The 27,225-nt window shown below is 50.7% G+C and overlaps 3 protein-coding genes, 1 long non-coding RNA gene and 1 other non-coding gene across 12 annotated transcripts; 2 read left to right on the forward strand and 3 right to left on the reverse strand.

Moving 5' to 3' along the window:
- Position 1: 1 nt before the first annotated feature.
- Positions 2-14,398, forward strand: LOC128596979 (uncharacterized). The gene is made up of 3 exons (XR_008383180.1): positions 2-943; positions 1,724-4,360; positions 14,334-14,398. It is a non-coding gene; the product is annotated as an uncharacterized LOC128596979 (long non-coding RNA).
- Positions 8,518-9,046, reverse strand: LENEP (lens epithelial protein). The gene has a single exon (XM_053606887.1). It carries the CDS (start codon positions 8,744-8,746, stop codon positions 8,561-8,563), a length of 186 nt encoding a protein of 61 aa, XP_053462862.1. The 5' UTR covers positions 8,747-9,046; the 3' UTR covers positions 8,518-8,560.
- On the reverse strand, positions 9,185-17,510 carry FLAD1 (flavin adenine dinucleotide synthetase 1). 6 transcript variants are annotated; one of them, XM_053606882.1, is made up of 8 exons: positions 17,357-17,509; positions 16,669-16,881; positions 14,027-14,771; positions 13,203-13,350; positions 12,719-12,817; positions 12,454-12,643; positions 9,496-9,569; positions 9,185-9,392 (listed from the first exon to the last, which is right to left on the reverse strand). In XM_053606882.1, exons 1-8 carry the CDS (start codon positions 17,402-17,404, stop codon positions 9,257-9,259), a joined length of 1,653 nt encoding a protein of 550 aa, XP_053462857.1. In that variant the 5' UTR covers positions 17,405-17,509; the 3' UTR covers positions 9,185-9,256. The 6 variants fall into 6 exon arrangements, 4 of the variants coding, with proteins under 4 accessions (XP_053462857.1, XP_053462859.1, XP_053462858.1 ...); XM_053606884.1 differs by having other exon boundaries at positions 16,669-16,850; positions 17,357-17,411; XM_053606883.1 differs by lacking the exon at positions 17,357-17,509 and adding an exon at positions 17,272-17,308.
- A 3,590-nt stretch (positions 17,511-21,100) lies between these two features.
- Positions 21,101-21,207, forward strand: LOC128597790 (U6 spliceosomal RNA). The gene has a single exon (XR_008383349.1). It is a non-coding gene; the product is annotated as a U6 spliceosomal RNA (small nuclear RNA).
- A 750-nt stretch (positions 21,208-21,957) lies between these two features.
- Positions 21,958-27,145, reverse strand: CKS1B (CDC28 protein kinase regulatory subunit 1B). 3 transcript variants are annotated; one of them, XM_053606895.1, is made up of 3 exons: positions 26,909-27,145; positions 24,368-24,495; positions 21,958-22,446 (listed from the first exon to the last, which is right to left on the reverse strand). In XM_053606895.1, exons 1-3 carry the CDS (start codon positions 26,965-26,967, stop codon positions 22,397-22,399), a joined length of 237 nt encoding a protein of 78 aa, XP_053462870.1. In that variant the 5' UTR covers positions 26,968-27,145; the 3' UTR covers positions 21,958-22,396. The 3 variants fall into 3 exon arrangements, with proteins under 3 accessions (XP_053462870.1, XP_053462868.1, XP_053462869.1); XM_053606893.1 differs by lacking the exon at positions 26,909-27,145 and adding an exon at positions 26,669-26,870; XM_053606894.1 differs by lacking the exon at positions 21,958-22,446 and adding an exon at positions 22,463-22,797.
- Between the last annotated feature and the right edge of the window lie 80 nt (positions 27,146-27,225).

The raw sequence follows: 27,225 nt of genomic DNA on the forward strand, positions 1-27,225 counted from the left end.
TAAACTTCAACCCCTTCGTCCAGCCAGTCCATGCAGGGCGCAGATGAGTCCCTCCCTCGTTTTTTCACTCCCTTCCTCAAAGCTCTTATTTAGCTTTCCTAGCCTTTCCCATCCTCCTTTCTCTAGTTCTCTCCTTCTAGCTCTCGTTCTCCCTTCACCTGCCGCGGCCCCTCTCCCCCCTACTCTCTCCCTCTCTCTCTTCTGCCCCAATCTCTCTCGGTCCACCTTAATTCGAGCTCCGCCCCGACCCCCATCCAGCCCACTGCCGCTGTTCCGCCCCACCCCTTGTACGCCACCGCCCTGTCCGTCCATTGGTCAGAACACCCGCCCATCCCAAGTGGTCCCGCCTCGCGATCGTCCAGGGAGGGGGCGGAGCTGAAGGGTTGGCTTGAAACCTGGAGGGAAGGGGGGAGGGGGCAGCGTCCGCAGTGGCCAGGGAACTGAGGACCCCCTCCAGGGACTATCTCTGTTCCTAGAGGGGTTTCTGTAGGGTTAGGACCTCCAGAGGGAAGGGTATGAAAGTTAAAGATAGGATGGGGGTGGAATTGGGGACTTAGGGTCTTGAGGGAGGGGGTCCCGTGAGGGGCTATAATCAGGTCAGGGCCCCAAGAGGGAGGGGAAGGGGGAATCATCAGGCCTTCAACTCTGGATCACCCCCTCTCTGAGTGGGGGAGTTTAGCCTGCAGGCACCCTTCGTCCTTCCCCACGCGTGACGGCACCTCGCGGGGAGGGAATGGCGCCCCGGGCGAGCAGCCGCTGAGATCTAGCTGGTGCGGCTTCGGCCTTGGCTTTGTCAGAGGGGAGGGGCCTGGTCCGCTTAGGGGGAGGGGAAGGCGCGCTCACACTCCTGCTCCCCGCCTCCATCCCCTCGGTTCCCTAAGTCGAGAAACCGAGTCTCCAGGAAGGAGGGACATCTTGACTTGGATTCGCTGAGACCCATGTGGTGAGGGGAGCTGGGTGTTTTAAAGTGTGTGCTTGTGTGGGTTGGGAGGGACCTAGATGGGTACTTCAGTGCCCTCACTGACTGAGAAAGGTAGCCTGTGAGGGCAGCTTCCAACTGGGGTTGCGGTGCCGCGTACCCCAAAGCGCTCCTCCCACTGCTGTCAAACGGAATCAAATCCGGCTACCTCGTGCCAGGTTCGGCTCCCCTGCGGCCAGCCTGGCCGAACCGGGTCGGACTCGCTTTTTCCTCCCCACCCCCCTCTGCAGGAGGCCTCCCTCCTTTTCCAGCAGGTGGCTCCTCGGGACTCCAGCTCAACCTGTTGGACCACAATGGGCGGCGCCAGGGGGGCCCTGGCCCTCACCCGGGCTGACCCGGGATCCCCGCGCAGGAGGAGGGGCGGAGTCAGGTCCCACCCTCCCTCTCCCTCCCAGTCTCTCTCCCTCTGGCCGTGACTCAGCCTCGGGCCGCTGCCCTGTGCCCCAGCCAGGGGCGGAAAGTGTGAGGCTCCCCTGAGGGCTCAGGCCAAACCAAACAGCCCCTCACCCCAGACATTATCTCACTGGAGAATTAGGGGGTCTATAGGCAGGAGGAGGTAGCAGCAGGCACCGGTGCTCCGGCTTTAGTAATCCGCTCCGGGTTTTCCTATCATCCCTGTCCCACTTGGGTCCCAAGGCTGGTCACTGCTCCGGGTTTTCTTCTCTGCCCCCGCCAGGCAGAGTCTGGTCTGGAGGGCCGGGAGCGGGTCGGATCCAGGCCAGGGTTTGTTTCTTCCTTCTTTAGCCGTCGGGGTCGCGCTGGCTTGGGGAAGGGCTGTGCCAGGGGCCAGGCGGCGGTGCCAGATGCACGAGTGAAATGGAGAGGCGGCTGTTTCGAGGAGGAGGGGGCGTAGCCGAAGAAAACGGGATGGGAGACGTGGGCCACGCGGGACAGAACCAAGCACCCCCAGAGGCAATAGAAGAGTGGCCGGCCGAACAACAGCCCTTGGGTACAGAGACGCGGATGGCGCCCAATGCCTCGAGCTCGCCTGGCCTCCCCCAAGTTTAGGGGTCACGTCTGACGTCTGCCTGGACATAATTTGAGTCTTTCTGCGCCTGAATTGCCACTGTCCTCTTCAGTCCCTAAGTCCTGGAGTCTACAGTTAGTTCCTCAGTAACCCCCTCCCGTGTTTCTCTCTTTCTTCTGGTACAAACAGCTCATCTTCTCACTCATAAATCGGAAGGGGGAACCCCAACTTGAAATTCCCTCCTACCCCCAACTCGAGCTCCTACGGAGCTAAACCACTGAGACGGCCACTGCAGCAAAGCGCCTGGCCCCGCCTCCTACGAAACCCCTTCGGGGCCCCAGGGGCTTGCAGGCCCCGGCCCAGCCTCCAGCCCTGACTGGAACTGGGAGCTGAAGGGCCAGCTTAGGGCTTGCAGGGGCCTCCTGGGGACAGTGGAGATCCTCGGATCCGCACGTTCTGCCTTCAGTCTTCAGGCAACGGCCAGACCTTGGTGTTTGGGGAAAGTAATAGGAGGTGGACAGATACCTGGGGAATGAGGTGTTTGCCCTGATAGAGGGACGAAATCCCCGGCTTAGAGGTCCGTATTTCTGGGGCTGGGGGGCAGCGACTCGGACTGGCGAGGTCACGTGCGCCAAGAGCAGCTACAGAGAAGGCAGGTGGTCGCTGAGCATGGGGAAGCAAGTGAGGCGAGGCTCTGCCTCGGCGGGCTTCTGGGTGAGTGGGTCTGGGGGACTGTTTCAGAATGCGGGGGCCTGAGCTGGAAGCAGAGTGTCAGCCTGACCCGGGCGCCCACCTCTTCCCCGATGCTCCCCTTCTTCCCCGCCGCCTCTGCTTCCCTCGAAAAACCCGCCGCCCAGGAAACCGCTGGGGGCGCGCAAACCGCAGCGCCCCCCCGCGCCCGCCGCCCCCCAGCGACCGCCCAACCCACCTGAAGGGGCCGTGGCCGCCAGGGGCACCCCTCCCGGCGCCCCCCTACACCTGCGGGTGCTCTATTTTTAACTCCGCGCCTGCCTCGGGCCTCTGGGTTGGAGCCGGCTGCGGCGCGCGCTAATCGCCACCGCGATCTCTGCGCCCCCCGGGGCCGGAGGAGGTAAATTTAGCATCTGGAAGCTCTGGGGAGCATTTCCAAAACTCCGTGTCCCGGAGAAGGCGAAACGGAACCCCTTGCCCTCAGCCACCGGAAGGCCGGTCTCCCGGCTCCTCGGACCCAGTGTGAGTGAGAGTCGCTCCTCTGCGGCGTGGGCAGGCAAGGGGCTGAAGGCGAACGAGGGACTGGTACTGATGGGTCAGGGCGTGTCAGCAGGAGTGGACGCGACCCGAAGTTGGCCCTGACTCTGCACTCTGACAGTCAATGATAAAGGGGAAGGGGGAGTGAGGGTCAAAGAACTCACGTGCAAACGAGATGCAAATAGGATGCAAATATGGTGAAAGCCTAAGCCTTGGGTGGGTCGGCGCTCTGGCGCCTGCAGCGAAAAGGTTGCAACCCTCTTTCCTCTCGCCCCGTGGGGTTGTGGGGAAAACGTGGGACCCCCCCATCCCCCATAGCATTACTGTGACAGCCAGTTTATTTATTGTACACGGCTTCTTAGACTCCTTGGACTTAACTTCTGCCTCCCCCTCTCGAATGCCTTCACAGTCCTGTATCCGATGAAATCCTCCTGGAATCTTGGACATCAGGCCACTCCGCTTGCTGTCCTACTTGGGGTCGCTCAATTTGTCGCCTCATATCCTCCTTTCCTACCCCACTCAGTCCCGTACCGCTTGTGGCCACCAGAGGGCCCCCGGGCGCCCAAGGGTGGGTAAGGTCTTTCAGTCCCCCTCTGTCTTGGCACCTGGAGCCGTGCTCCTCCTTCGCGGCCCCAACCCCACAAGAGTTCCTGAGGGAGTACCCGAACACTCAAAACCCGAGTTGCTTAGTTGGGGAGAGAAATCTGTGAGGAAACGATCAGATTTCCCCCTTCTAGCGGAGCTGTGAGGCAGAAAAGACGTGGCCGGTGTGGATTCGGTGAAAAGGCTGTAGCTGGACCTCCAAATAAGCCAAGAATCCAATGACAAGGAGAGCTTAGAAAAGAGGCGGGAAGCGGCACAGCATGGACCGGGTGGGTGCAAAACAAGGGAGTGGCCCCTCTATGCTTTTTTGCTTTTGTGGCTTTGCCTCCTGAGTTGCTTAGGCCACGATCCCCACACCAACACCAGCTCAGAAGAGGAAGACAGGGTATCAGGAGAAATCCTGAATTTGAGATCTGAAAATCTGGGTTCACTAAATACTCTGTTGCAGCGTGTTATGTGTGTGACCTTGGACAAATCACCTCTCTGGGACCTGTTTCCTTCCATTTAGTGGAATAATTACCCCTGTCTTGCCTCCTTTTGTGAGGCTCTAAGCACTCTGCAGTGTGAAAAGGGCTCTCAGGATGGTAAGTGAGGTTTTCCTTGTTCTCCTCCCTTTCCTCTGTCTTTCTACTGTCCAGGCTGTCTTTCCCACTCTGACACTCTCCTTGGGCCACTGGCAAACTCTACCCTTTCCTCCCCTCCTCCATTCTCCACCACCCATCTCACCACAGGCCACAGGCCTGGGCTCTGCCTTCCTCCTCCCACCACTTCCCCAGTGGTCTTTGCCAGACATCCCCTTTCCTTGCAAAGGCCCTTGTGCCCAGACCTCAGACTTAGGACCAACCTCTAGGCACTGCCCAACTTGGTGGGAGTGGGGCCTAAGAAAGTAAAAGAAGGTGGTAGGCTAGGGCCTGAGTTGGGGAAGGGGTGGAACTGGCTAAGCAAGGTGCAGGCTATGCAGGGAGGGAGGAGCCCCACACTCAGATGGGGAGAAGAATTCTGTGACACCCCCACATCACTAACCTTCCCTGGTTGGCTTCAGGAGGACCTTACCCCTCACTGCTGTTCCCTGGGAGGCAAGTGTGGGGACTCTGAAGGGAGCAGGCATGAGCAAGACCTGCCTTTGGTGGATGCCTAAAGAGGGGCACTGAGCTGCCAGGGGCAAAAAATAACCTCAAATTAGGGTACTATAGAGTACTGAGCTGCAGTAAAAAAGAATGGACAAGCTCTAAATGTACTAATGTAGAATCTTGGATCCTATTCAAGGTATATTAAGAGGAAAAAAGCCAGCGTGTAGCATATGTTAGTTAATCAACTAGGAAGAATAAGTATGTCCAGAGTCCAACCACTCTCCTGCTACTATAGGTCTGCTTTTGGGGATGGAGAGGAGCTATAAGTCTGGTCTGAGCCAACAACATGTCTGGCTGATATTGTGCCTATTACCTCCTGATGTGTCTCATATTCTACCCTGATCCCCTTAAAAAAAATTTTTTTTTCAGACAGAATCTCACTATGTTGCTCTCGGTAGAGTGCTATTGCATCACAGCTCACAGCAACCTCCAATTCTTGGGCTTAAGCGATTCTCTTGCCTCAGCCTCCCAAGTAGCTGGAACTACAGGCGCCCACCACAACGCCCGGTTATTTTTTGGTTGTAGTTGTCATTGTTTGGCAGGCCTAGCTGGATTCAAACCTGCCAGCTCCAGTGTATGTGCCTGGTGCCCGAGACGCTAAGCTATAGGTGCTGAGCCAATCCCTTTAAATTTTATTCTCAACATAGCAGCTAGAGTGAGCTATTTTCCTTTTTAAAAAATCACCTCACCTAGAGTACAATGGCCTCATCACAGCTCACTGCAACCTCAAACTGCTGGGCACAAGTGATGCTCCTGCCTTAGCCTCCTGAGTAGCACCTCAGCTTAGCAGAATGCTAGGATTGCAGGTGTGAGCCACCATGCCCAGCCTAGTGTGAGCTTTTTTTTTTTTTTTTTTGTAGAGACAGAGTCTCACTTTATTGCCCTCAGTAGAGTGCTATGGTGGCACACAGCTCACAGCAACCTCCAGCTCCTGGGCTTGGGTGATTCTCTTGCCTCAGCCTCCGGAGTAGCTGGGACTACAGGCGCCTGCCACAACGCCTGGTTATTTTTTTGTTGCTATTGGCCGGGGCCGCGTTTGAACCCGCCACCCTCGGTATATGGGGCAGCACCCTACACACTGAGCCACAGGCACCACCCTAGTGTGAACCTTTTAAATTAAAAAAGAAAAATCATTTCATGCTCAATGTCCTGCAATAGTTCCTCATTTCACTCAGAGCTCTTATTGAGCTCTCCATGACCTGCCCCCACTTGATTTTTTCTTTTTTCTAGGCTACATATCACCTAATAACATTATATACTTTATTCTAGTATTATTAATATTTTGCAGTTTTTTTGGCCAGGGCTGGACTTGAACCTGCCACCCCTGGTATATGGGGCAGGTGCCCTACTCCTTGAGCCATAGGTGCCACCCACATTATATATTTTTAAAATCTTTTTTTTTTTGCAATTTTTGGCCGGGGCTGGGTTTGAACCCGCCACCTCTGGCATATGGGGCTGGCGCCCTACTCCTTTGAGCCACAGCCACCGCCTTAACAATCTTTATAGTTTATCTTCTCTCCCACCCACAGATACAGAGATCTATTTTGCTCAATGTTATATCCAAACCACACAGACCAGCATATGCTCCATAATATTTGTGGGTAAGTGGGTGAAAATGCAACCCAGGCCCAGGCTACCTGTAGGTTGCTCTCGAGGAAATTGGTAATCATGATTACTGCCAGGGAGGAAAGCTGGCGGGCTGGAGAAAGGTATAGAGACTTTTTGCTATTAGAATTCTTTTTTTTTTTTTTTGCAGTTTTTGGCCAGGGCTGGGTTTGAACCTGCCACCTCCGGCATATGGGGCCAGAGCCCTACTCCTTTGAGCCACAGGCGCCGCTGCTATTATAATTCCTTTACTTTAGAGCGGCACCTGTGGCTCAGTGAGTGGGGCGGCAACCCCATATACCGAGGGTGGTGGGTTCAAACCCAGCCCCCGCCAAACTGCAACAAAAAAATAGCCAGGTGTTGTGGCAGACGCCTGTAGTCCCAGCTATTCAGGAGGCTGAGGCAAGAGAATTGCCTAAAATCCCAGGAGTTGGAGGTGGCTGTGAGCTGTGATGCCATAGCACTCTACCGAGGGTTATAGAGACTCTGTCTCAAAAAAAAAAAAAAAAATTCTTTACTTTAGGCATATGTTACCTTTAGAAAAAGAACCTTCAGAGAGAGGAGTTAACTAAGAAGGCTGAGGAGTAGCTGGTTCCAGGGAAGGTGGGAGAGAACCCCATACATCATCTCCAGGCCTGTGCACCAGGTTAGAAAGGATTGGAGGCTGAGTGAGTGGGACAGATGGCTGGTTCTGGGGAGGGGGAAGGCTTCAAGAGGATGGGGAGGAGGAGGAGTTGGCCCTGGCCATAAGAGGACAACACTTCTTTGAAGAGTGGAGAGAAGGAAAGGAAGAGGAAGGATTGAGAAATGACCAAGAGGTTCTCAGCAGGGCAGGTCTGCTGTTGGGGATGGAGAGGAGGGCAGGGGCAGGAGTGATTTACAAGGTGGGATGGGGGAAGGGCAGAAACATATAATTAAAAAAAAAAAAAAGGGTGGGGAGTCAATAACTGGGCCCTAAGAGGGTCAGGGAATTTTAGACAGAGACCCCAGGGTGATGCGGAACAAGTACGGTGGCTGGCTTGAGGCTGTGTCTGGGCAGATCAGTAAGCATGAGCAAGACACTATACACAGCTGGCGTACACCTGCCACTGGGATAATTCAGGGAAAGCAGGTAGTGGTGGCTACCAAGGGAAAATGAGGATTCAATTCTGCACAGTTGAGTTGTTTAGGCGCTGATAGGGCTGTGCTGTGATAAGAGGAACAGGTGTCTTTGTCTCATAACTTTGTGTGGGCTGAAATCTCTGGTGGCTCAGGGTGCTCTCCTTTCTTGATGAGCTGGGGGCCAGCATCAGCTACATGCCTCCCCGAAGATCCTCAGAGGCAGGGAGCTGCCCAGACCAGGTCTTTTATTTGGGAAAAGGCTGGGTCCTTTGGGTTCCCATCCTAATTCCCAAAGCCTCACTTTAGAAGACCTCACCCAAACTGGACCTCTCCCCCACAGGCTGGGAGGAACCTGGACTTTCTGTCCTCCACCCTCCCCACACAGGCACCAGTGAGTCAGAGTACCTGGCTTTCAATCGGAGTTCTATCCAGAACAAGCTCCTTTCCTCCCTGTTTTGCTTCCTGGCTCCAGTGCTTTTTCTAATTCCCTTTTAAGACACTGAAAACTTCTGGGCTCAAGGCCTATTTATTGCATGTACAATTCAGTGAGTCTCAAACAGGTATTTTAGGGGTGGCCCATTCCTGGCACCAAGAGAGTACAGTCAAGCCAATTATCTGGACTGGTGAGCTCACTGCCAGGTCTGGCGGCCATCTTATTGGGGTCCTAGCCAGCAGAGGTCCCCTGAAGTGGGGGCTGGGAACAGTCTCAGAGATGAAGCAGGTCTGACAGGTGGCACAATTCAAGGCAGGGTCCACACTTCACTCTTCCGTCCTTGGTCAAGCACAGCTGGCCCTGGGAGTCTTGATAGAGGCTGCGCTGGGTGCTAAAGAAGACAACGGAGGTTGAGAGGCAAGCTCTGGTGGCTGGAGTTGCAGCTGCCTCCTGTCTGCCCTGCCTTGCCCACCTGAGTGATGCCGGTGGGGAGAGGTGGCAGTTCCCTGCTGCCATTAATCCAGCAGTTCCTTGATGCACCAGCAGCAGAGGAGGATGTAGGCGATGTCCTTCAGGGTCTGCTGCAGTCCCTCCCACCCTGTGCCTACCTTAAAGACAGGCACCCGGAGACTGGTGTCTCGCAGGGCCCCTCCGAGGGAGAAGGGCAGGGCCTGGGCTAGGGGCTGTGTCCGGGGCTGCATTGGGCCAGTTCTGAGGAAAGGTGTGGGAGCTGCCTTTGGTGCCTTTTATCAACACTGTCCCCATCCCCCTCAGGTCTCATGACTACAAAGACAAAGGCACCAGGGTCTAACATAGGGAAGGTTCTAGGCCTGGGAATGGGCTGTGTCAGCCCCTATAGACAGACAGGAGGGGTGGGGTTAGTAGGAGGGAGGGCCTGGCCTCTCCATCTTTCATCCTGCACAGCCAGGCGAACGCAGCCATCCGGGTGGTGGCCTGGCTGCCCCTTCACCAGGGATTAGCTGACACCAGGGATTAGCTGAGCCCTCACCAAGGGCTCCTTCCTGCTCACTCTGTCCTCTTGGCTTTTCAATGGGGCACAGACAACTCAGAGCAGGCAGTGGTCAGCCCACTTTGCTTTGCCCATCCCTGCAGCTGAAGACACAAGCTAGAGCCAGAGGCACAGTGAGAGGCAGGTTTATTGACAGTCACACTCAGGGATAGCCTCCTCCCCTCCTTCCAGGGGCAGCAGGTCACGTGCGGGAGTTGCGCTCCTCATCCTCATTTTCTAGTAGATAGGCGGGCTGGTAGGTGGGGTGTCCTCCAGGGCTCAGGCACTTCAGGGCCGGGTTCCTTACTGTGTTCTCCCGGCTCCCCAAAGACGTGTACCTGCAACAAGGACAGTGGTGGGATGGTGTGTGTAGGGAGGACGCTCTCCCTGCCAGTACCCTTATGTCTTCCCCGTGCCCATTCTCTTCCCTAACAGCCTTACCCTCGATCATACAGGATACAGTATGGGACAAACAGCTGACGCAGAAAATCCCAGATGTCTCTATAGGTCCAGTCCTAGGAGGTCACAGAATAGTCACAAACGCCCCCCCGCCCCCCCTCCCAGAATGGCAAGGGGTCCACTCATGAATTTTCTGCTCCCTTACCCTGCAAAGGAACCTTGCTCCATGCAGGTGAATGATGAGAAGGCCCTGTCCTTTCCCTTCTCCATTTCCCATCTACCCCCCACTGGAGTGTGAGGTCAAGGAAGACAGGGAGGTCCCATGTTGCCCAAGCCAGAGCTATCTATTGAACTTTCTATAATGACAGGATGTCCCACATCTGTGCTGTCTACTACAGTGGTCGTGTGAAATGTGGCTAGTACAGCTGAAGAGCTTAGCTTTTTTTTTTTTTTTTGTAGAGACATAGTCTCACTTCTTTATCACCCTCGGTAGAGTGCTGTAGCATCACACAGCTCACAGCAACCTCCAACTCCTGGGCTTAGGCGATTCTCTTGCCTCAGCCTCCCGAGTAGCTGGGACTACAGGCGCCCGCCACAACAGCCGACTATTTTTTGTTGCAGTTTGGCTGGGGCCGGGTTTGAACCCGTCACCCTCAGTATATGGGGCTGGCACCCTACTCACTAAGCCACAGGCACCGCCCTGAAGAGTTTAGTTTTTAAAAAAAATGTCTAGATAATAGATTTTTTTTGAAACAGAGTCTCCCTATGTCACCCTCAGTAGAGTGCCATGGCATCACAACTCACAGCAACCTCAAACTCTTGGGCCTAAGCGATTCTCTTGCCTTAGCCTCCCAAGTAGCTGGGACTACAGGCGCCTGCCACAATGCCTGGCTATTTTTAGAGACAAGGTCTCACTCTGGCTCAGGGTAGTCTCGAACCTGTGAGCTCAGGCAATCCACCTGCCTCGGCCTCCCAACTGCTGGGATTATAGGTGTGAGCCACTGCACCAGGCCCTATATAGATGAATTTTTAATTGTATTTAATTTTTAAAATTGAGCCAAGCATGGGAACATGCACCTTTAGTCCCAGGTACTCAGGAGGGTGAGGCAGGAAGGTCATTTGGGCCCTGGACAACATAGTGAAACCCCAACTCAGTATTAAACAAAAAAAAAAATCGTGGCTGGAAAAAAAAAGAAAAAAAAAATTGTGGCCGGGCTCAGCGGCTCACACCTATAATCCCAGCACTCTGGAGGCCAAGGCAGGTGGATTACCTGAGCTCACAGGTTTGAAACTAGCCTGAGAAAGAGCAAGACTTTGTCTCTAAAAATAGCGAGGGGTTGTGGTGGAAGGCTATAGTCCCAGATACTCAGGAGGCTGAGGCAAGAGAATTGCTCAAGCCCAAGAGTGTGTGGTTGCTGTGAGCTATGATGCCACAGCACTCTACTGAGGGTGACATAGTGAGACTCTTATCTCAAAAAAAAAAAAGAAAAAAGAAAGAAAAAGCCTTTTGGCCAGAGACACCATCTTCCAGTAATTCAACAAAATGACAAACACAAAGGGAAAGAGGAGAGGCACCGGTACATGTTCTCTAGGCCTTTTAGAAAACATGGAGTTGGGCAGCACCTGTGGCTCAAATAGTAGGGCGCCGGTCCCATATGCGGGAGGTGGCGGGTTCAAACCTAGCCCCGGCCAAAAAAAATAAGAAAACATGGAGTTGTTCTTTTCGCCACATATATGAGAATCTACAAGAAAGGTGATATTGTAGACATCAAGGGAATGGGTACTATTCAAAAAGGCATACCACACAAAACCACACAAATGTTACCATGGCAAAACTGGAAGTCTATAATGTTACCCAGTATGTTGTTGGCATTGTTGTAAACAAACAAGTTAAGGGCAAGATTCTTGCCACCAAGATTAATGTTCGTATTGAGCATATTAAGCACTCTAAGAGCTGAGATAGCTTCCTGAAATGCACGAAGAAAAATGATCAGAAAAAGGAAGCCAAAGAGAAAGGTACCTGGGTACAACTAAAGCTCCAGCCTGCTCCACCCAGAGAAGCACACTTTGTGAGAATCAACAGAAAGGAGCCTGAGCTCCTGGAACCCATTCCCTATGAATTCATGGCATAACAGGCATATAACATAGCACACAGGAGAACCAATGGAACCATGGTATTAGGTGCTGGGAACTTCGAGGGTGGCAGGTTTGAACCTGGCCCCAGCCAAACTGCAACAAAAAAATAGATGGGCCTTGTGGCGAGCACCTGTAGTCCCAGCTACTCGGGAAGCTCAGGAAAGAGAATCACCTAAGCCCAAGAGTTAGAGGTTGCTGTGAGCTGTGACGCTACAGCACTCTACAGAGGGTGACAAAATGAGACTCTGTCTCTAAAAAAAAAAAAAAAATCGAGATATAATTCACATGCCATACATAAAATTCATCCTTTTAAAGTATGTAGTTGGGGGCGGCGCCTGTGGCTCAGTCGGTAAGGCGCCAGCCCCATATACCAAGGGTGGCGGGTTCAAACCCGGCCCCAGCTGAATTGCAACCAAAAAAAAATAGCCGGGCGTTGTGGCAGGCGCCTGTAGTCCCAGCTACTCGGGAGACTGAGGCAAGAGAATCACTTAAGCCCAGGAGTTGGAGGTTGCTGTGAGCTGTGTGATGCCACGGCACTCTACCCAGGGCCATAAAATGAGACTCTGTCTCTACAAAAAAAAAAATAATAATAATAAAGTATGTAGTTCAGGTGGTTTTAGTAACTTGTATTTCATTTAATTAATTAAAGTATAACTAAATGGCTTATAGCTACCACAATGCACAGCATATCATAGCACAATGCCTGCCACTGAATTAGGGCTCAATAAATGGTGGTCAAAAGGATGAACCAAGAAATAGCACTGCCTCCCTCATTCAAGTCCCAGCCTCTAGCCTCTCCCACCACCACCCCAGGGGAGCCAGGCTGCAAGGACTGAGATATCATGAAGACAATAACTCAGTTACCAGCAGCGGGTTGACACGCAGGAATGGAGGCCAGCCTGGGTCTGTGGGGCTGAAGGGGCAGAGGCTGCAGGAGTATGGGTCAGTGCGGCGAGTGCCCATCAGGACGGCCTCCAGCTGGGGGTGCTGCGCTTGCAGCTCACCCAGAGCCTGCTTCATGTTGCCCTCAGCCTCCAGTACCTGCAGATTATACCTTAGGAAGGAAGCGTAGGGTCAGCAGTTGGCCTACAGGGCCCTTTTGGACCCCAAACCTCCAGGCCCCTCATACCTCTTGATGGTGTCCTGTAAAAACTGTTCCAGCTCAGGGAAAGGGGAGATGTCGCGGATATACAGGATCTGGAGGGATTTTGGAACATCAAGGAATTTCCTGGAGAGGGGAAGAGTCTGTAGGCTTACTAGCATAGACAGGGAAATCGCTGTCTAGAAAAGCTCACTGTTCTTTGTCCCTGGGACAGATAACCTTCCCCTCTCCCCTTTTCATCAGTCAGGTCCACCACCTCTGACCCTCACCTCTCAAACCTAAGCATGTTAATGTTGCCTCCCCACAGGACCCTGACCCCGCTGTGGTCAGGGATGGCGGCTGCACCTCCACACCCAAGGCCATGCTCAATTAATATTCAGGGGGAATAGAAATGAGAGGTAACTATGCCCCACGACCCTGGGGGGGGGGGGTGCGTAGGGAAATGGAGAACAGACCAGAGCAGGGACCTCTGGGGCTGTATTCACTCCGCTTGCCACTCACGCAGGCTCACCTCTGCACAGCAGCATGGAAGAGGTGCAGGAGGGCAGTGCAGTCCTTGCCCCCATTGAAGCCCACACAAAGCTGGGTGAGGTTGTATCGAGCCAGTGCAGTCTCAATGGTCTGTAGGGCACTTGCCACCTTTTCCCCCAAAGAAGACCCTGCCATGCAGGCAGGGAAGAGGGCATCAGATAGATACATGTGGCCATTAAAGGGGAGTGGGGGCCATGTTGCCCTTGCTTAAAGCCCTTCCATAACTTTCCAATGTTCTTAAGATAAAGTCCAAACTTCTTCATGTTGTCCACTAGGCCCAGCAGGATCTGCCTCACCTTACCCCACCTTGGCTTATGTCTTCCCTCTGGAGAAGGGAATGTGGGGGAGATGTGGGAGGTGAGGGGATCCTGGCAATCTTTCCTAGTGTTTGCTCTCGCCCACCCCCTGGTCTGAACAAATCCTCCTAACCACTTAACTTATATATCACTTGACCAAAGACACTTTCTCTAACTCCAGCTCAATGCTGGCCTCCCTACTGCAGGAACTCACTCTGGTCATCGCTCCACAAGAACCCTGTTTGATGTTTGCCTTTCTCGTTAAACTACTGATCCATGAGAGCACAGCATACATTCTATTAAGCCATAATCCCAACACCTAGCACAGCACTGATAAAAGTAGGTGTACTCAACAGTTCTTACTGGCTAAGAAATGAATCAATAGTAGCTATCTTCTGCCCACTCCTGGATCTGTGGATGCCCCCACAGCCCCTGCATTACTGAGACCTAGGGTTAAGACCAGAAGTCTGGTGTGTGCTGTCCCCACCCCTCCTACAAGGGGCCCTACCTGATTCTGCAAGTTTGTATACAGCCTCACTGGCCTGCTCCACAGCATTGGGCATGTAGGGGACCAGTGACCCCTGGGGCAAGTGGGCAGTCAGGTAAGCCAGGCACTCTTCCAGGGGCCCTTCCTCCTCCGAGTCTAGAGTCAGCTTCACCTGATAGTAGTTGCTGCCCCAGTCAGGGTAGGAGCCCAGGCTCAGCCTCTGCCCAAAGTGGGCCTGGGCCTCAGCCAGGGTGTGGGCGATAGAGGCCTCGTCAGCAGCCACGTACAGCTCCTGAGAATGGAACTGAACGGCTGTGTTTTGGAACAGTCCCTTTAGTCCCTCTAGCACTCGCTGCAGCAGCTCCGGAATGCCTGGGAAGAGGTAGACATTTCGGACGGAGACCAGCGGGAATCTGAAGGGGTGACCGGTGTGCGGATCTGTGCCATAATGCAGGCGGGCAGAGGAAGGCACCAGCGACAGCTTCTCCCAGCCCTCCCCTCCTAGGGCTTTGGTGGCTGCTTCCAGCTCAGGGTGTGGCTTCAGCTCGTCCCCAAAGGCCTTTGCCACTGCCTCAAAGGTCACATCATCATGAGTGGGGCCGATGCCCCCTGCTGTGAGAACATGGGTGAAGCGACTGGAGAAAGAAGTCACCTCAGCTGCAATGGTGGCTACCTCATCAGGTATGACAGAGACTCGGCAAACCTGGACCCCCAAGGAACGCAGTGTCCGGCACAGAAAATAGGTGTTGGTGTCCTGAGTGTGTCCCTGGGGGTTGGAGGTTAGGAGGAGGAAGAGACTGTCAGTGCTGTGGGGAGGAAATGATGGCCGCCTCTGCCTGGTGATGGGGCACTCTGTTTTTTTTTTTTTTTTTTTTATTGTTGGGGATTCATTGAGGGTACAATAAGCCAGATTACACTGATTGCAATTGTTAGGTAAAGTCCCTCTTGCAATCATGTCTTGCCCCCATAAGGGGCACTCTGCTTTTTCGGAGGACACAACCTCAGGCTGCCAAGGAGCCTAGACTGGGCACAGCAGTGGGAAAATTCATTTGAATGGAACCAGGGATTATGTGACCCACTTGGGACCTCCTTCTTTGCAATTTGACCCTGACCTCACATTTATGGATTTGATTATCAATTCTACGTGGACAACTTGTCTACCGTCTACTTACTACCCCGACAGCTCCAGTCCCTTAACTCCAAGTGCTTGTGGGCCATCTTAATGCAACCCTAGCTGTTGTTGCTTTGGTCAGTGGCATCCCCAGACACTGTTCAGAGCCAGCCAGGCCCTTCATACTATCAACTTTACTTTTGAAATATCACCCCATCTGCTCTCTTCTCTCTGTATCCACTCCCAGGAAGCAGGTCCTTAGCACCTTTCACCTGGATGACGACAGCCTCCTGGCCCGTCTCCCAGCCTGCAGCCAGTGTTCTGCTTTCTGTCTCCTGAGTAGCCTTCCTAATGTTTCTGCATCACTCTTGGGCACAGAAGCCATTTGTTGTTCCCAACTCTATACAAAATAAAGTTCAAACTCCTTTGCAGAGTATTTGAGGCTGTCTGTCCTGTGGTGTGTACCCAAACTTCTTTCCCACCCCATCTCCTCTACTTCTCTACAGACAGGTACTGGTTAAGAGTCTGTGTTCTGGAGTGAGGGGGAATGACGCTGGTACCCCATCTCTACCACTTCCTTAGGTGTTTGACCTCAGGCAGATTTCTCAACCTCTCTGACCCTCAGTTTCACAATTAGGATTTATAATAAAAGTACCAAACTAGGGTGGCGCCTGTGGCTCAAGGAGTAGAGCACCAGCCCCATATGCTGGAGGTGGCGGGTTCAAACCCAGCCCTGGCCCAAAACTGCAATAACAACAACAATAAAAAGAACCACAAGCAATATTTAAAAAAAAAAAAAAAAAAAAAGTACCAAACTCATGGAATTGTTTTGAGAATAAAATTACATATGGGATGTGATAAGCACATTGCCAAACCTTGGTAAGCACTCAAAATGTGGGAATCAATATTCCTATTACAAACCTGATGCCTGCAATGTCCTCTAGTAACTTTTTTTTTTGACAGTGAGTTTCACTCTGTCGCCTTGTGTAGAGTGCTCATAGCTCACAAAAACCTCAAACCGGGCTCAAGTAATCCTCCTGCTGCAACCTCCAGAATAGCTGGGAATACAGGTGCCTGCCAGGACGCCCAGAGAGTTTTACCAGGTCTCAAACGCCTGAGCTCACGGGATCCTGGTGCTGAGATTACACGTGTGAGCCACTGTACTTGACCAAGTAAGGCCTTTTTGATCATTTGGAAGGGATTCTTCCCTTCTAAATGATTCCTTCCTTCTAGCTCACTTACCCACTAAGGGCCTTGAATCATTTCCAAATAGGGCGGAAGTACATAACTCTTAAATACCCAATACATGCACCTGCAGCTTCCCTGCCTGGGGGCTTCGTAGCCCCTGGGCCCCTACCATACTGCTTGACAACTATAGGGACTTTGCTGCCAGGTTTTCGATAGAATAATCGAAAGAAAGATGGTTCCTTTACCTCCGACATGTAGGACTCACTTCAGGACCCTGCTGCTGCAAGGAGCTCCCACCCTATTTTGCCGCCTCCACAGGAGGTGGAGCAGGCCCTCCTCCCCCTGGCTTCTGCCCCAGACACACCTTGAGGATCTCATCTCCAACAATGATGATGCCAGCCGTCACGCTGTGCCCCGGGGGGGGTTCAGAGGCCGTAGAGGTCATGCTCCTGCCTTCTCTGCCCCTCCAGTAGCCACCCAGACCCCCAAGTCGGCGTAGTAAGCGCAGGGGGCTCGCCAGGTCTACAGGGCACTTGGGGCCATAGCCTGGGAACAAGGGGTCCGAGATCGAGGGAACCTGGATGAGCCAAAAAGGACAGTCGGGGAGAGCAGGAGTGCACGCTCTTCCTGAAGGAAGACCCTTCAGACTTCTCTAACAAGATTCTGGACAAGCGCCTCCTTTATTCCTTCTCTTTAAACAGACGCGTTCTCAGTCCCCAATTTGTGCCCCAGAAAATATCTTAAATTAAGCTTGGCTGTAACTTCCTTTAAATGTCCTGCGCCCCGGAGAACGCACCACTGCAAATGTCTTCCGCCTGCGAGACGACCTCCTCGGCGTCCGCTCTACCTCGGGCACCTGCACCTTTAAATGTCTCTCCAGTTCGGGGCATCTGCCCATTTAAACTCCTACGGTCCGCAGGGCCCCGGCCCCTTTAAACGCATCTCTCTTTGTACCCAGCGTCCTTACCCCGCAGGCTTCTGCACCCTTTCCAGCCCAGAAAGCCCTCTCTTCCCGCCAAGCTTCCCAGTATTGAGCGCTTCCAGGATCTCACCTGCCGGTTTGTCCCTTCACCGGGTGTTTCCCACATTCCGTTCCTCATGTCCGGGGGAAGCTTCCGTACTCAAAGTCCCTCCTTACTCATATTGATTGGTCAGTTTGGCTGTCGCTTAGACTCTTCCAAGATCCCATTGGTATAGTTGACCGTCGCTCTCGGAGTTTAGCAAGTGGGCGGGAGCAGTGCAGGTTGTTATAGGCAACAACCACGTGGTCACCCCTCGCCCGGAAATGTGGGGGCCGGGCCTTGAGGGGGTGGGATCTGGGGATTTAGCGTGTGGAGGGCCATTGTTGGATTCTGGGTGTCCTCTCGCCTCCTGGAGGTGAAGGGAGACTGGACGCCGTTCTGTACTCTGTTTTTATTAACTACGACTATTTCTAGGCTAAGGGCTGGTACTTAAGTCAAAAAGGATTTTATTTTCTATTAGAAAGGATGCCAAGAATGCATTGCCTGTCGTGGAGGAAGACCCTGGAGTTAAGCTTTTAGTGTGTGGAACCTTCATTTGTCTGTGGTATAACGGACAAAATTACTGAACACTCTTTGAAGAAAAAGGTCCAAAGCCCTCTCTTGCTCTACCTTGCTTCGGATGGTGCTCGGTTCAAACATCACTTGTCCCAATTATTGGTCATGTAGGTACAAATGAGGCAGTGAGTTGGGAGGGAATGCCTTGTGTGTCCACTTTGGATTCTTGCGTCATTCTAGTTTACTTTCATTTCATTTGCCTTTGGCCTAAAAATGCTCTGTAAACTTAACTTTTATACTGGGGATCTTTTGTAATACGCAGATTCTGATTTATTAGGTTTGCCAGGCCAGTGATCTGCGTTTAACTAGCTCCCAATGGGATGCTTTTGATGCTGGTCTGTGGTGGTAAGGGCCTAAAATTCACTGTTCGGAGAACTACTAAAACTGGTCTGATGTTACTCTCTTAAAAACCTGTGAAATAGCTATCATGCCCACTTTACCAATGAGCAACAGGCTCAGAAAGGTGAAAGGGCACCACACAATCACAGAGCGTGACAATGAGTAGTAGAGTCAGGGGTCTTAAGACCATTCTTTAGGCTCAACGCCTGTAGCACAGTGATTACGGCGCCCGCCACATGCACCGAGGATGGCGGGTCCGAACCGGCCTGGGCCAGCTAAACAATGACATCTGCAACAAAAAATAGCAGGGCGTGGGCAGCACCTTTGGCTCAAAGGTGTAGGGCGCCGGCCCCATATGCCGGACGTGGCGGGTTCAAACCCAGCCCCGAACAAAAACTGCAAAAAAAGGGTGGCGCCTGTAGCTCAGTAGTAGGGCACCGGCACCATATACTGAGGGTGGCGGGTTCAAACCCAGCCCCGGCCAAACTGCAACAAAAAAATACCTGGCGTTGTGGCGGGCACCTGTAGTCCCAGCTGCTTGGGAGGCTGAGGCAAGAGAATCGCCTAAGCCCAAGAGCTGGAGGTTGCTGTGAGCTCTGACGTCATAGCACTCTACCAGGGAGATAAAGTGAGACACTGTCTCTACCAAAAAAAAAAAAAAGCCAGGCGTTGTGGCAGGCGCCTGTAGTCCCAGCTACTTGGGAGGCTGAGGCAAGAGAATCACTTAAGCCCAAGAGTTGGAGGTTGCTATGAGATGTGACACCACGGCATTTTACCAAGGGCAATATAGACTGTCTCAAACAAACAAACAAACAAACATTCTTTAATAAGCCCTCTTTCAACGAAAAAACTACCTTTCACCTGCGCGGTGGCTCTTTCCTGTAATCCCAGCACTCTGGGAGGCTGAGGTGGGAAAGTCCTTTGAGCTCAGGAATTTGAGACCAGCCTGCGCAAGAGTGAAACTTGGTCTCTATAAAAAATAGAAAAATTAGCTAGGCATTGTGATGGACGCTGTAGTCCCAGCTCCTTGGCAGGCTGAGGATCACTTAAGCCCATGAGTTTGAGATTGCTGTAAATTGTGACACCACAACACTGTCTCAAAAAAAAAAAAAATTTCAGCTCTTGCTCTACTTAATGGTGTGCACTTGCAATCACAGCACTTTGGGAGTCTGAGGTGGGAGGATCACTTGAGGTGAGAAGCTGGACTAGACTAGGTAACTGAGGGAGACCCCATCTCTACAAAATAAGTATATCAGGCATGATGGTGGCAGTAGTCCCAGTTGCTCAAGAGGCTAATGCAGGAGAATCCTTGGAGCTGGTAGTTCAAGGCTGCAGTGAGAGCTATCTATGATCCTATGACTGCACCACTGCACAGGCAACACAGTAAGACTGTCTCAAATAAAAGGCAAAAACCTCATCTTTGTAATGACAAACCACATGCTCCAATCTTTGTAATGAAGATATTTGACCCCTTCCTAAAACATCAAATATGTTCAGATCCTTTCCCAGTGAGTTCTCAAGCTTAAGCGCACATTAGTCAATTGCAGAGTGTTTTTTTTTTTTTTGGACAGAGTTATCACTATGTCACCCTCGGTAGCATGCCGTTGCATCACAGCTCACAGCAACATCAAACTCTTGGGTTTAAGCAATTCTCTTGCCCCAGCCTCCCAAGTAGCTGGGACTACAGGCGCCCACCACAATGCCCAGCTATTATCATTATTTTTTTGGTTGCAGTTGTCACTGCTGTTTAGCTGGCCCAGGCTGGGTTCCAACCCGACAGCCAGAGTGTACGTGGCCCGTGCCCTCCCACTGAGCTATGGGCGCCGCCAATTGGGGATTTTGTTAAAACATTGCTGAGTTCAATCCTGTAGGCTTAGGGTAGAGCTCAATAATTTATTTATTTTTTTTTTGAGACAGAGTCTCACTTTGTTGCTCTTGGTAGAATGCTATGACGTCAGAGCTCACAGCAACCTCCAGCTCTTGGGCTTACGCGATTTTCTTGCCTCAGCCTCCTGAGTAGCTGGGACTATAGGTGCCTACCTCAACGCCCGGCTATTTTTTTTGTTTTTGTTGCAGTTTGGCCGGGGCAGGTTCAAACCTGCTACCCTTGGTATATGGGGCCGGCCCCTTACTCACTGCCCCACAGACGCCACCCCTGTTAAATGTTTTCTTTTTCTTTTGTTTTTGAGACAGAGCCTCAAGCTATCGCCCTGGGTAGAGTGCTGTGGCATCACAGCTCACAGCAACCTCCAACTCCTGGGCTCAAGCAATTCTCTTGCCTCCACCTCCCAAGTAGCTGGGACTACAGGTGCCTGCCACAACGCCTGGCTATTTTTTGGTTGCAGCCAGCACTGTTGTTTGGCAGGCCCGGGTTGGATTAGAACCTGCCAGCTCAGGTGTATGTGGCTGGCGCTGAGCCCGTTAAATGTTTTCTAAAACAGTTACAGTATACCTGTTGTTTTAAAGTTTAGTGTTATAACTATTTGCATAAGAATGCTTAAAATCCTAGAACCAGTCAACACCCAATTAAGTCAGAATCTTTAGGAATGACTCTGGCATCAGTACTTGTAAAGCTCCTCAGGTGACTCTAATGTGCAGCCAAGTTGAGAACCAAACAAAACAGACCCAACAATGGGCACAGAGAATAGGTCATAGTTGTGCCCCAGCCATTAGGAACTGGGGCACACGTGTAGCCCCTGGTTGATAGCCTCCTTCCTCTACCCTTCAAATATTGGAACAATAGGAAACAGTCATTTGTTTTCAGGAGATGAGGTTGTCCCTATATAACCTCTACCTCAGGCGAGTAGTAAGAGTGAAATGTATTTCAGTAGAAGTTTGACAACAAGTCTGCTTAAAGTAGATTAAGAATCAGGTATCTCTGTGCTCCCTTCGGCAGCACATATACTAAAATTGGAACGATACAGAGAAGATTAGCATGGCCCCCGCGCAAGGATGACACGCAAATTTGTGAAGCGTTCCATATTTTTAACAAAACAAGACAAAAAAAAAAAGAATCAGGTATCTCTGGCTTGGCGCCTGTAGCTCAAGTGGCTAAGGTGCCAGCCACATACACCAGAGCTGATGGGTTCAAATCCAGCCAGGGCCTGCCAAACAATAACAACTACAACCAAAAAATAGCTGGGCGTTGTGCCAGGTTCCCGTAATCCCAGCTACTTGGGAGGCTGAAGCAAGAGAATCGTTTAAGCCAGGAGTTGGAGGTTCCTGTGAGCTGTGATGCCACAGCACTCTACCCAGGGCGACAGTGTGAGGCTCTGTCTCAAAAAAAAAAAAAAAAGAATCAAGTTATCTGGCTGGGCACTGTGGCTCATGCCTGTAATCCTAGCACTCTGGGAGGCTGAGGTGGGTGGACTGCCTGAGCTCACAAGTTGGGAGACCAGCCTGAGCAAGAGTGAGACGCCATCTCTAAAAAAATAGCGGGGTGTTGTGGTGGGCACCTGTATTTCCAGGTACTTTGGGAGGCTGAGGCAAGAAAATCCCTTGAGCCCAAGAGTTAGAGGTTGCTGTGAGCTATGATGTGACAGCACTCTACTGAAGGTGACAAAGTGAGACTCTGTATCAATAAAAAGGAATCAGTTATCTGAGTTTTCAAATAAACCTCATCAGCAAAGAGCTGAGCTGCATTAGCAAACTAAAGGGGATATAATTAAAACCATGATATTGAACATGATGGTCACCCTAAGGTTGTGGAGAAAAAGCCCTTACAATTACAGAATAAAATTATAAAAACTTCTTCTTTAATCAAGATTTTTTAACATGAAACAGATTTCTTGAATAAAATGGAAAGTTTCCAATACATTGAAACAAATCCACAAGTCACCACACATAAAACACCCAGCAGGAAAAAGCAAAACATCAAATTTACACAATCCCTGTAACAGCCATGGTCTTATTCTCAGGTACTCCCTCTATCTCTAAGTGCATTTTGGACACAGAGGATAAGGTGGCTCTGGGGCCACACTCCCCTGAGGCTGTGGCCTTCACCTGGCTGGGCTGTGGTGGTTGGCTCTACTCAGGAAGTAAAGCAGTAACCAGGACATTCAAACAGTGTGTTGAAGAAAGTGAGAAACAAGAAGGCAATCTAATAATGTTATCAGAAAGATATTAGAAAGGACAGCTGTTTAAAGCTTCAGGCTGAAAAGTGGCTTGGCAGCTTCATTACTTTGGCTTCTTGGGTAGTGGGCGCCGGAACAGCAAGATGTGAGGTTCTGAAAGAGGGAGTGAAATCTAAGAGACATTATAAGCACAACCTATAGTGTATTTCATCACCACCTCCCAGCTATCACCCACTCGGATCTTTATAACTAAATAAAGATTTAAGCATATGGCCTTAGAAACAGACCCAGGAGTCTAGACTGTCTGCCAAGTACAGAATTGTTAATATCGGTTCTTTTGCTATGTTTGCATAGCCCTGGGGTGTTCTTTATTAGTTTTGTCTGGCAGCTGGGTGTGTGGTGTCTTATCAGAAAATATACTTTCTTCTGCTTATTTGGAACATGTCCAGGAACTTGTTTTCTGATGGAGAATGAAGCAGGGGACGTAACCAGGGTACATGCGACCTTAAAAAAAAAAAAAAAAAAAAAAAAGAGAGTATTTTCTGGCCTGGCACTATGGCTAACAGCTATAATCCTAGCACTTTGGGAGGCCAATGCGGGTGAATTGCTTGAGCTCATGAGTTTCAGACCACCGTGAGATTTAAAAAATTAGCCAGGCATTGTGGGCGCTTATAATCCCAGCTATTGGGGAAGCTGAGGCAAAAGGATTGCATCAGCCCAAAGTCTGGGGTTGCTGTGAGCTATGACGTTAAGGCACACTCTAGTCAGGGTGAGACTCAGTCTCAAAAAAAAAAAAAAAAAAAGAGTACTCTCTGATTGAAGCAAAGATGAAAGGAAGTTTTCAGTGACAGAGTCTCACTGTATTGCCCTAGGTAAAGTGCCTTGTTTCATAGCTCATAGCAACCTTAAACTCTTGGGCTCAAATGATCCTCTTCCTTTAGCCTCTCAAGTAGCTTGGACTATAGGTGCCCACCACAACGTCTGGCTAGGTTTTTTTTTTTGAGACAGTGTTATTTTGTCGCCCTCAGTAGAGTGCTGTCGTGTCATAGCTCACAGCAACCTCAAACTCTTGGGCTTAAGTGATTCTCTTGCCTTAGCCTCCCCAGAAGCTGAGACTACAAGCGCTGGCCACAACGCTGGGCTATTTTTTTTTTTTTTTTTTAGAGACAGAATCTCACTTTCTCACCCTTGGTAGAATGCTGTAGTGTCACAGTTCATAGCAACCTCCAACTCCTGGGCTTAGGTGATTCTCTTGCCTCAGCCTCCTGAGTAGCTGGGACTACAGGTGCCTGCCACAAGGCCCAGCTAGGTGTTTTTTTTTTGTTGCAGCTTGGCGGGGCTCAAACCTGCCACCCTTGGTATCTGGGGCTGGTGCCGCCCCCCAGCTATTTTTTTTGTTGTTGTTGTTGGTAGCTGTCATTGTTGTTTAGCTGGTCCAGGCCAGGTTCGAACCCGCCATCTCTGGTGTATGTGGCTGCGAGCTCTGGTGTATGTGGCTGACATCCTAGCCACTGAGCCACAGGCACCAAGCCACGTCTGGCTTTTTTTTTTTTTTTTGAGACAGAGTCTCACTTTGTCACCCTCGGTAGAGTGCCGTGGTGTTACAGCTCACAGCAACCTCCAACTCCTGGGCTTAGGTGATTCTCTTGCCTCAGCCTCCCGAGTAGCTGGGACTACAGGCGCCTGCCACAAAGCCTGGCTGTTTTTTTGTTGCAGTTCGGCCAGGGCCAGAGTTGAACCCACCACCCTTGGTATATGGGACCAGCGCCCTACTCACTGAGCCACAGGTGCCGATCAACACATCTGGCTAGTTTTTAGAGACAGGGTCTTGATTTTGCTCAGGCTGGTCTTAAATTCCTGAGCTCAAGTGATCCAAATGCCTTGGCCTCCCAGAGTGCTAGGATTACAGGTGTGAGCCCTGGTATTCAGCCACTTCAGTTTTGTTTAGATCACTCGTGGGGGAAACAACCAGTATACCATTCCCCATCCCTCTATTTCTTTGGTTTATGTAATCTTATTCCTTCATTGTCTAATGAAGCAGTTCTATACGGTTGCTTTTAGCCATTGCACTGACCTGGTTCATGGATCATATAATGGACCCATCCCTGACTCTGCTGAACACCAAGATTCCTCCACTCAGATTCAGACATCAAATGTGTTTTAGGGACCAGCTTGGCTATATCCTTGGGCAACATGACATGCCTGTAACAGAAACATAGGGAGATGGGAATTTTTGTCAGTGGTACAGTCTCTTACACAAAGCCAACAAAGGGAAGAGAAACTATTTTCTGATGTCAGGGAGTTTATATCATCTTACTGTGGGTAGCAGCACCTAGAAATACAGGCTAAGTTCTATAAATTCTCACAAGTGTATATTAAAAAGTACAAGTTAATGGCTAACTTCAGTGAAGGAGCACCTAAACTTCAGGCACTGTCCATATATTTCTATTTGCCTTAACAGACCTTACGATCTCCTCTTGATCACCCACATTATAAGGGGAGCCCCACAGAGCATACTGTGTTGATAGGGAGGTTTTGAACAGGATTAGAAGGGAGGGAAGTTATTTTATGGAGAGAAAAGACCTGTTATGAAGGGCTGTGTGGAAGACTCATCACAAAAGGATGAAAACATTAGCCCAGAGTTCAAGGTTATGGTATATGTACTCTACACAGTTCACAATACCTGAACTCTAGCCTAGGCAGCATAGCAAGACCTTGTCCTGTGGAGGGAGGTGTCACAAGACTTCTTTTGGTAAATTCTGTGCTTTCCTAAGGGTAAGATTGTCTTCATGGGGTGGCACCTGCGGTTCAGTGAGTAGGGCGCTGGCCCCATATACCGAGGGTAGTGGGTTCAGGCCTGGCCCCCGCCAAACTGGAACAAAAAATAGCCCGGCATTGTGGTGGGTGCCTGTGGTCCCAGCTACTCGGGAGACTAAGGCAAGAAAATTGCCTAAGCCCAAGAGATGGAGGTTGCTGTGAGCTGTGACGCCATGGCACTCTACCGAGGGTGACAAAGTGAGACTCTGTCTCTGTCTCAAAATAAAAAAAAAAAAAGACTGTCTTCATGGCAAAGAAATTATTACTTTGAGGTCAATCAGACCAACCCAGATAGACTTTATCGAGCTTAGAGAAAATGTATTACTTGTGTCCTCTGTGCTAGTAGGGGTTCCTCCCAAGAAATAATCTAGTCTAAATGTCTGAAAATGCCTCACACTTTAACAAGTCCCTGGCAGAAAATTTGGCTTCAACATACAGACAAAAAAGCCTTGTAAACTAAAATGCCATTAGCTTAGAGTTTACATGTTCCAGGGGATGAAAGTAATGATTTCTCTGCAGCCCTGCCAATATATTATAAACAAATATAGTAGTTTTAGTTTGTTTACTTCAGATGTAGAGGAAAATAGCTGAAAGAAAGTAAACTGGGTCCAAGAAAGGGCTGGGGTTGTTTTGAAATAAAATAGATTTGTTTTTGTCCACACACATCGAGTCCTCCAAAGTGCCCAAATCCCTGAACTAGGCTGGGTGAAGAGACACAAGAAAAGCAAGTTTCCGTTTTACGTTTTCCAATTGAGGAGATAAGATAACTAACTTTCTGGTTTGTATCTTAAGTATTACAATGAATACAGATTAGTGTCATGCCAACATTTGTTGAATGCTTTGTCTTCACTTTTAAATCTAGAATTATTAAGGACTCAGCATTTATCAAATCCAAATGCTGCATCCAGTGCTAAGGATTCCTTCTTCACTGTCCCCAGCAGATGGCTACCCAGTATCTTCTAAGCAATTGCAGTCAAGCGGTTCTTTCTCCTTTCTACATCTCAGTCTTGTCTTAGGCAGTGTCCTCCAGGAAACATTCTCAACCTTCCCTCTTCCTTGGCAAGTCCCATGTGCTGCCACCACACTTTCCAGTAGCTCTAGCATAGCACGTTACTAACTTTCTGGAAGTCTGTCAGTATCTTCCATAGATTTTAAGTTTGAACAACGGAGACCCATGTCTTATCCTCACACTTTAGCAGAACGTCTGAGACCTGTTAAGCACTGTTTCCTTAAATAGACATTTAAAGGACATCTATTATGCCCATATTTTCTCTCAATGCTCTCGGCCAGTTTTATCCCATTCCGTTCCAAGAACCGCCCCTCTTCCTAAAACGAGCCAGACAACCACGCCTTTTCTTTTCCGCGAATAAGCAGCACTCAAGCTCTCTCAGAACTATCCTCACATTAAGAACGCGAGGAAAACTCCAGCTCCGCTTCTGCCACCTTCTCTCAGAACGCCCTATGGGATTGCTGATGCCAGCAGTCTCCAGAAGTCAAGTTTTACTTATTCAACTTCTGAGAGAATGATACAGAAATCCCCAAGGGTGAGGGTGGTTACCGTTCCAAGCGCGCCCACCCACGCTCGGTCACAGGAGCACAAACTCCAAATTCGTTTCCACTTTCTTTTACAACCGCTGGCCAACCTTCGCGCATGCGCTTTACACCTGCCACAACTCACTCATCCCGTGAGTCTTCTGCGCATGCGCCACTTGTGTGGCCTCAGTCCCCATCCTTAATTTATGGTAACCTCAATTGTCAAGACTCGCAACCTTGCTATGGCCCCTGCGCCGGCACTAACCGGTACTCGAATTCCTCGTCGTCGTATTTGTCCGAATAGTAAATTTGTTTGTGCGACATGATCGCTCCGCCTGCTTCAACCCCGGGCCGCCAACCTCACAGATCTCCGCAGCACGCAACCCCACCTCTCCGGCCTCACTTTCAAACACACCGCCCACACTTCCCATTGGCCCCTTCGGCTCAGGGCGGGACAGCTCCATCTTCAGGCCTCCGATTGGCTTAGATTTTCTTCTCCTCGCATCCTTATTGGAATACAGCGCTTACGTTTCTCAAGAACGAGCTCGGGTCAAAAACAGGCCTCTTATTGGCTGTCACTGC

The sequence above is a fragment of the Nycticebus coucang genome, chromosome 10 (assembly GCF_027406575.1).
Source record: "Nycticebus coucang isolate mNycCou1 chromosome 10, mNycCou1.pri, whole genome shotgun sequence".
Classification (NCBI taxonomy): Eukaryota; Metazoa; Chordata; class Mammalia; order Primates; family Lorisidae; genus Nycticebus; species Nycticebus coucang.